The 9,476-nt window shown below is 42.4% G+C and overlaps 1 protein-coding gene across 1 annotated transcript in view; it reads left to right on the top strand.

The window, feature by feature from the left end:
• Window positions 1–787: 787 nt before the first annotated feature.
• Window positions 788–9,476, top strand: part of LOC101857354 (hepatocyte growth factor receptor) — a gene marked incomplete in the record, with an annotated part of 36,413 nt that continues 27,724 nt past the window's right edge. The window contains 4 exon segments of the mRNA XM_013086907.2: window positions 788–936; window positions 5,542–6,755; window positions 8,019–8,210; window positions 8,780–8,923. Coding sequence (XP_012942361.1) covers window positions 5,649–6,755; window positions 8,019–8,210; window positions 8,780–8,923 — 1,443 coding nt within the window.

Below are 9,476 nucleotides of genomic sequence, written 5' to 3'. Positions count from 1 at the left end.
TTTCTTCTTCCTTTCTTTCTTCTTGTCCCGCTTCACTCAGTTGTAAATTTACATGTAGATCTAGATTCTATAATGCTCAGAATTGCAATATCAGGTTCCAATCCGCGAGATTCTGTTCTGTTTGACGACGGTCCGAGATGGTCTGCCATATCGGGCTGGTCTGAAAACGGTTCCACTCGACACTATAATATTAATACTATCCACATTCGTAACCAGAACCCTAACTCAAATCCTATCCCTAACCAAATCCTCACAAACTGATGAAACTCTCAGGTAGATCTATACTTACCGGAGTCAATTTTAAAAAAAATAATTGTATGACGGCTTATCGGGGATAGACCGTCAAGTGGACTGATATGGGTAGAGAGATAAAGATATAACAGGCCAGTGCTTAAAGACTCTACTGTTCTCTTGATATGCTACAATATTATGTAGATTCTAGATCTCGAGATCTAATAGATGAAATATTTGATTATTATTTCAACCCTCCCTCCACCCCCATTTTTTGCCCCCTTCCTAATCAAACCCCAAACAAAAACAAAACACACTCACACCCCCCCCAAAAAAACAAAACAAAACAAAACAACAACAACAACAACAACAACAACAAACAAAACCGGCGACATTAGGCTAGTAGGCTAGGCTTGTCCAATGATCCAAATGTACATGTATATCAAGGAGATTAAACGTAGTTCTAAACTCCTTGATGTATATCGAACGTTCCTCTTTTGCCTCAATTCATTCGATACGGTACTTGCGTTTCCGGTATCCGTACTCGCACCGTAATTGTTTGGTAAATCGTGCGGAAGACGCCAGCCAAGTAGGCCTAGCTCCCTAAAGTGGCTAAAGTTTTCTTGTTCATAGCCCGGACTTCCGCATTTACTTATGCCGAAGAAACTTCAACACTGCTTTTGGACCGTCTTTTTTCCATGTAAGGTAATGGACATGTGCTTTGTTTTTTAGAGGGGATGATTCAGATGGGAACATCTGGTAAATAAAAAAATTGCTGTTGCTTTTTTTGTGTTGTCATGACCTAGACAAGCTTCAGATTTGGTCGTAAGGTAGAAATTTAAGCTTGAACCTGGCTTGAAACAAGTGTTTGCAATTTGTTAGTATGATGTGAGTCGTGAGTAGGAGTAGGACTAGATCTAGATCTAGATCTAGATTCTAGATCTAGAATCTAGACCTAGATTCCTAGAAGTAGGCTTAGATATCTAGATCCAGAGGTGAAGTCTTGAAATTTAAATCTGATCTAGAAGTCTAGATCTAGGTCTAGATATATTTAGTAGTATAGATATGTGGACCTAAAAAATCTAGATTAGACAAGATTCTGATCATCAATAATAAGGAAGATCAGATCCTAGTGATGGATTGGCCATTTTCAAAGCCCGTTGACACTTTCACTGTCCCCCTAAAACTGGACATTTGCCTTCTTATAGGGGCCGGCCGCCGATTGGCACGATTGGTTCGGTTTAGTCTTAGTTTGGTGGGCGGGGTTAGCCGGATTGAGGGTGCGAAGCGACTTTGTGGTATAAACCGATCACCCAGCTCGTAGCCTCAAGAACAAACGCGCTTGTGAGTCAGCGTGGTGGAATCAGGCTCTCGTCAAAATAATGAAATTGAAGAAAACAGTAGCAGCAGTTTTCTCCCTGCTTAGCAATTTTTATAAAATTTTTGTTTTTTGGCTCAATAACTTTTATGTCCATTTACAAACACATTCCTTTGAAGATCTCACCTAAAAACGTTGATTAAAGGCACAAAAATATAAATTTACAGTCTCCATAGACTCTCTAGCTTTGGAATTTACCAAGCTTTGGCAGCCATGTTCTCGCTAATTTTACCTCTGAAACCAGGTGACCCCCCACCTCCTTCAATCCGAAATATCTCCACTTCTATTGAAAATGGATGGGTAATTTTTTCATTTAAAGCAAAACAAATGAACAAGCTTTAAGATGATGCCAATAACTCAATATATGCTCAAAAATTGACGAGAGCCTGATTCCACCACGCTGCCTCACATTTGTTGTCAGTCTGCAAATCTGGCGATCGGTTTGCCGATCCCCTAATGGGTTCTGGGCAATCAGGCGATGGGATGGAGAATAAAGACAGACTGATTTTAATTTACTTCCAATATAAATACAGTCATAATATAAATAATATAAACACTGTCTTGCTGGAGTTGTTCAGCTACCCAGAAGATCTATCCCCCCCCCCCCACCCTCCATCTGGTGTGCAGTGAGTCTGTTTGTTACTCTTCCTAATTGGGGGGTGGGGGGGGGGGGGGTGAGGAGAGGAGGTTGGTAGGGCTGCAACAATTAGACAGTAATTGTTCAGCATTGGCATGGCTGTAGCAGAGCTTGCAAATGTCACAGGCTTATAAGTGAGCCCCCACCTCCCCCGCCTGTGCTGTGTGTAGCCTGTAATGATGACTAATGAGCTAGTGAGTGTCTCCACTCTCCACACGCATTCCTTTTGTTGCAGTTCTCATTCTGGGTTCTTTTTATATTTATATAATGCTGTCTGTAGTACAATTTTACACATTTTAGTTGCCAGTGGATGGCCAGATAGTCACATTCATTTGTTTAGTATGTGTATGATCTCTTGACAGATTGGATCTTCATATAAATTTGATTAATTCTTTGTTTGTATTGAATCTCTGTGCATCCTGGTTGTCTGTCTTACTCTTCTTGGTGATATTAAATAATTTTATTTTAAATGCTGGATGGTAAGTCTTATTTTTTCACAATTCCCTCATTATGATTACTTCATTTACGCGCCTTATATTACATTTTGTGTGTGTATGTGTATGGGTGTAAACATGCTGTCCTGTTTTCACTGGGTTGTAACCAGTGTTAAAGATTATTGTAAAAATGTTCAGACTTCTGAATCTGGTACTGGGGTCAGCATGAATTCTAACAGTTTTCCAAAGTGTCCATAATTTTGTCTCTGTGGTTTATACAGTTCACGGAAGTAGGAGATTTTGACTTTTTGTATTCACATCGAATGGAAGTTTACTAAGAGTAGCTCTTTAATTAGTTTTTTGACTGTTGATGTTGTCATCGAGGACACAATAATGGCCTATAATATTATATAGATGTCAGACTTATTGCCAAAAGTACCAAAATCTTACTGACCCAACTTAAGGTAGTGGGTGGTTAGCAGGTGCTCTGGTGGGATTTGCTCCTTTTTTCCTATCACAAGCATCTATCGTCCTTACCTCCCCTCCTTCTATTTTGTGTTTGTTACTCTCTTGTAACGCCTCTAATCTTCGGCTTTTTTATGACCTTATTATGTTGCAAGTGCAGTAAAACTCTTACTAAAGAACAACATAAGGTACCTAAACAATTTTTTTTTACAAAATTGGATTTATAAAGGCCAACATATTTCAAATTATGAAGAAAAGGAAATGTGTCACGACGCGGTGGAATCAGGCACTCATCAATTTTTGGGCATACGGGGTTATTTATTGGTATCATCTTAAGGCCTGTTCATATGTCTTGCTTTCGCTGAAAAAAAATATCCTTTTATCTTGGGCACACAAGAAGTCGAGATATTGGTGATAGAAGGAGGCGGAGTCACCTGGTTTCAGAGGAAAAATTAGCAAGAATATGGATGCCAAAGTTTGGTTATTTCCTCAGCTTAAGAGTCAGTGGAAACTGAAATTTTACATTTTTTTGTGCCTTTAATCGACATTTTTCAGTAAAATTCACACAGAAATGTGTTCTTTAATGGGCATGAAAGGTGTTGAGCCAAAAAACAAAAATTCGATAAAAAAATTCACAAATTTGCTGGAAAATTCCAGTTTCTTCACTTTAATTATTTTGTCGAGCGCCTGATTTCACCACGCTGCCTCACAAATCACCATGGCCTGAGTCAAGAAAGTTACAGAAATCCGGAACCCCCCCCCCCCCCCCCATTTATTCAACAATGATATAATATCACCTTGCAATTATGGTAAAATGATGATGATATGCAATTCTCTCTTTCTCAAATTTTTCTTTGGATTAGAAAAGAGCATACAAAACGGGATAGACTTTTGAAAGTTGCATGGCTATCCTTTTCACTCTCAGTCAGGAGGAAGTAACGGGGAGCCATCACCTTGATACGAGTACCAGCGGCTTACCAGAGAAACGTATTCCGACAATGAAATTGACATTGGGCTTAGTGGGGAAGTTCTTGTAAATAAATGATCACCTGAGATGTCTAATCACCAACATAATATGTGAGGCAGCTTGATGAAATCAGGCGTTGGTCAAAATAATGAAATTACAGAAACTGGCATTTTTCTGCAAGTTGGGCAATTTTTATCAAATTTTTGTTTTTTGGCTTTACACCATTGTTGTCCTAATGAGAACTCACTTCTGGGTGGATTTTACTGGAAAAAGTTGATTAAAGGCACAAAAGTGTAAGTTTTCAGTTTCCACGGACTATCAAGCAATGGAAATAACCAAACTTTGGCAGCCATTTTCTTGCTAATTTTACCTTTGAAACCAGGCGACTCCACCATCTTCAATCTCAAATATCTTGACTTCTATTCAAGATAGATAGGCATTTTTTTCTCCGATAGCAAGACAGTTGAACAAGTTTTAAGATGATACCAATAACTCCACAAGCCCAAAAATTGACGAGCGCCTGATTCTACCATGCCATGACGCGTTTGATCCTTTGCCAGAACCCGGCATTCCACTAAGTATGTCGCAGAGGTCGTCAAAAATTAAAATCTGCTTCCTTTCTGGTTCAATGCCATGAATACCTGGCTAATTGTGGCGTCGGTGGCCTAGTGGTTATAGGCTCTCGGACTCGCAACCGTAAGGTCGTGGGTTCGAATCCTCTCAGGGACCCGACGTTGTGTCCTTGGGAAAGGCACTTTACACGAATTTTCCTCACTTCACCCAGGTGGGAATGGGTACCCGGCTATAGACAGCGAAAGATCTTGTCAGTTTGTTAGTGTTTGAGCGCTTAATCAGCTGCTTGCACTGTATGCTTCCCAGGAAGCTGAGAATGTTTCGGAGTGTTCTATGGTCTGCTGGGGTAATAATATAGTGTAAAGCGCATAGAGCCTGCTGTTGAGCGGGGATATGCGCTATACAAATGCTATCTATTATTATCTATTATCTATTATTATCATTATTAATTGGTGATACTTTCATAATCTTGTACTATTACAACAGAAAAATTAATGTATATTTTGTGAGATATTTAAATGTTTGAAGGTTGCTTTGAGATTCTGGTGTGCATCACTCTGATGACAGGAAATCTCTTAAAGTGATGATATTTGAACGACACCATCTGTTTCAATTTGGTATCTCTACTACTTTTTATGCCAGTAGTAAGCTTTTAAAAAAGGAAGAAGAAAAGTCCCATTCGATTGTGTGATATTTGATGTAATATGTCAACGCAGTTATGAGCATCAGTTCTCTTTTTTAACTTTTGTTTTTGAAGCATAATATAACTGTTATGACATCAGTACAATATTAACCATTCTAACCGTTCTTTCGTAAAGTTTTTTTGTTCACCTGTTGTGCAAATTGTCACTCACAGGCTGGTGTGATCCAAGGCGAGTGCAGCAGAGAATGAGCATTTTGACGAGCGCTGTCACTTCCGCTGACGTTTGTGTACATTGACCCCAGTTTGACCCCGGGACCAGAATGTGGTGGAGACCTTGTTGTCTGTGCTTGGTGATGGCACTGGTGGCGCAGTGCAGCAAGGGGCAGTCTGCGGATGCCGTGGAGGAAGTGCCGATACCCAGCTACACGATAGAATCCAAGTACTCCCCCTTGCACGCTCTCGCCGTGGACAAGAAGAGGGGCATGTTGTACGTAGGTGGGCGTAACGTCTTGCTGCAGCTCGACCGCAACATGAGTCTGGTGAGCCGCGTGAATCGGGGTCCGGTGCGCTTTGACAGCTCATGTGCGCCCAACTCGCTGTGTGAGGGGGGCACCCTCCAGCCAAATGACTTCAAAGTGGTAGTGGTGAGCAAGGTGAAGGACAAACTGCTGGCGTGCGGCTCGGCTCACCAGGGTTTGTGCAGCGTGCACAGCCTCAGTAACATATCGGCAATGGAGGAGTTGAGGGGGAGCACCCTGGGACGGCTGGTGGCGGGTCGCAAGTCTTCGCTGGTACTGCTGGGATCTGCGGGCAAGGATTTCCCCTTCGAACTGGCTTATGTGTTTCAGGAGTACGATGGCAGGGCACCTGAGTACACCCCTCATCAAATGTCGATCAGGAAGTTTTTCCTTAACGGGACCCACTACAGTATGCATTACCTCCAAGACGACAAAGCTACAAGTGAATTTTCTGGCCTGGGGATCAGGGCAGAGTTTCTGTCAAACTACTACATGTCTTTCGTGTACACGTTTGAGTATAAAAACTACCTGTACGTTGTCATGAACCAGCAGAGAAAAGTCACCTTCCCAAATCTGGTCCGCGTTAAAATCGGAAGGATTTGCAGCAGAGACACTCTTCTCTCTTCGTACATCGAGACAGAGCTGAAGTGCCATTATGGCACAGAGGACTTGCTTTACAACAAGGCCCAGTCAGTGGTGATGAGTGACGGTCGCCTGTACCTCACGGCCGTCCATCTCAAGTCCGGGACTCGCTTTCAGATCGACGACAGTCGTGGAACGGCCTTGTGCGTGACGCAGATGTCCGTTATCGAGGATGCTTTCATTGAGGGAATCTACTCCTGCTACCAAGGCCAGGGCAACAGGCTGGATTGGAACCGTGGGCCAGGAGTCAGGTGCAAACAGCAGCAGGTACTGTTTGTTGGTTTTTTCTCGAAATTGTATAGTTCGATTTATTGTTTTGTTTTTGTAGAAACTTACCCCCTCGACTCTGGCGTTGACCAGATGACAAGGACATGTGGTTACTTGAGGGAGGCATTGCGCTGCCAAGAGCGAAATGCTCGCAGCTAAAGGGATTTGAAAACAACAACAACAACAACCCCCTCGACTAGAGCCAATAATTGGGTTGGGGAGATTATTTTATCAAGCTTCTACCTTAAAATTACAAGGTTCCATCTGACATTTTGGGCTGTTTTGAGGTACTAAGACCATGAGGCCAGAGAGCAAACTCTCTATCTGCTCTATCAAAAGCAAAAGAATATATATATAATAATTATAATCAGAGACATTAATAGGGTATTGTGAAAATGCATTTAAAAAAGCTTGACATATTGTGAAGCTGAAACATTTCCACGTCAAGTTTCTCAAAACTAGGTACTGAACAGACAGAACTTTGTAATTCTGATGTAGCGAAGTGTCTCGCGACAATTCTGATGTAGCGCAGTGTCTCGCGACAATTCTGATGTAGCGCAGTGTCTCGTGACAATTCTGATGTAGCGCAGTGTCTCGTGACAATTCTGATGTAGCGAAGTGTCTCGCGACAATTCTGATGTAGCGAAGTGTCTCGCGACAATCTCTGACAGCGTTTCCTCCCCCTCTGCCCAGTGTGGCCCTCACAGACAGTGTCGAAGCAGGCCACCCGTAGAATGGTCGGAATTATGCGGAAGCGAGAGTTAAACCGAAAAAAGGAGTAAGATCGAGAAAAGATATTTTATAGCATTTTCTTCATCTACATAAATTTGAAAGAACGATTTGGTAAAAATCTGGTGTGGGTTAGTTTAGAAATGTGGGAAGGAGTGCATGATTACCTTTAAAAGTCAGTTAAAGCTCGGTTTTGAGAGAGTGGAAGTCAAGTTTAGACCTTTTTCTTGGCATGGTATCTCCCGTTTAAAAACACATAGAAACGGAAGCAAAAAGAAAAACCCAACTGTTTTTAGGCTTCACTTTGATTTTGTCATCTAGCAAAATTACAATGACAATAGCAGTGATTTCAAGTCCAAGTCGCACTACTAAGTCGAGATTTTAAATGACCCACGCGTGATATTTTGGATTCCGCTGTAGAGCACGCTTCCATGACATATCGGACATTTTGGTGGAAGTGTAGGTCACATGGTCACATGGTATTAAAATTTGTACAAATTTCTAACCCCCCCCCCCCCCCCCCCACTCCCTCAGAGCTTCATGACGGAAATAATGGAAGGAAACTTTTGTGGCAGTCCTGATAATGCTGGCATTGAGTCTTCCAAAGAAGTGATCATGGATCATCTGGCTAGCTTTGGCACCATCACCACTGCTATGACTGCCGTGCAGTCAAACAAGACCCAGACTCTGCTGGCGCTTGGCGACATTGACGGGAACATCCGCAAGGTAAGGCGCTCTCATTTTTTAAAAATAATTTTGTTTTGGTAAGTGTTTTACGGTGCTCGCAACTGCATATGGTCATATGAGCGCATGGGACACACAAGAAACATTTTCAGTTGGTAGGAAATTTTGAATTTTGCCCGGGTAAAGGCTGTAGCCTACTCTTATTGCTCTTGGACCACCAAGGGATCTTTAACGTGCACAACTTGCCCACGGGACCTCCAATATTTTTCGCCCTTGTCTGAGAAGGTTTGGTGTAGATCAGGGGTGTGGCTTAAAGACAGCAGTAAGAAGGAGCCAAGGAGTAGCAGTAGAAAGGCTGCAGAAAGAGTCAGGAGCCCAGAGGAGGGGGCAAAGGAGGTGAGGGGGTGGGGGCAGAAAGTGGGGATAAAAGCAGACGACAGAATATTGTTAGAGAGCAGGAAACGGTGTGAAAAGAGAAAATTTTAGAGAAGAACATTATCCGTCTCTATCGGGATTTGAAATCGGGAACTCCGTGCCTTTTTTGTATATATATATATATACTTTCATGAAAACTGCACTCTTCATATTTTTGAATGTATGGCCATTGGCAGGTTTTCCACCAAATACACACCTATGGAACCCGGGAAGTCTCGAGTGTCCATCAGGTTCTGGTGTACAAGGTCAGCCCCAAACCCATCGGGCAGGCAATGAATGTCGACAGAGATGGACGATTGATCGTCACAACTGGTGACAAGGTAACCCTCAGATATATATATATATGTGTATACATCATGTGTCACCAGACCTGTTTTGAGACCCCGCCCATCTGTACTCTTAAGCTTTAAGCCCTGGGTTTTTTTCCAACCGTTTCCCTGAGTTCTTTTTAACAGTCAGCTAAACCTGGTGCACTATGTGATGTCTCATTATAACCCCAAAAGCTTGCCTCCAGCTTCTAAAAGGCGGAAACAAAGGCGTAATCAATACTAAAAAACTTGGTTTGGGAATAGTTCCGAAAAACAAGCGAAAACTAGCACTAACTGAAACGAAACAGTTGTCACTAGTATTGGACGCTCCCTTCGTTTGATGAGGTTTAAATAATTAAAAAGCTAACGTACATTGTATTGAAAGTGGCGTGACAAGTACTCACAGTACACGTCACGTTTAACCTCTCGCCCTCTCCTTTCTCCCCCTCCTCTCTCCTTTCTCCCCCTCTCCTTCCCCCTCTCCTTTTTCCCCCTCCTCCCTCCTTTATCCCCCTCTCCTCCTCCCTCCTTTCTCCCCCTCTCCTCCTCTCTCCTTTCTCCCCCT

Source organism: Aplysia californica, unplaced genomic scaffold, assembly GCF_000002075.1.
Source record: "Aplysia californica isolate F4 #8 unplaced genomic scaffold, AplCal3.0 scaffold00519, whole genome shotgun sequence".
NCBI lineage: Eukaryota > Metazoa > Mollusca > Gastropoda > Aplysiida > Aplysiidae > Aplysia > Aplysia californica.
Note: the sequence above shows the minus strand (reverse complement) of the source record. Positions and strands in the feature narration are given on the sequence as shown.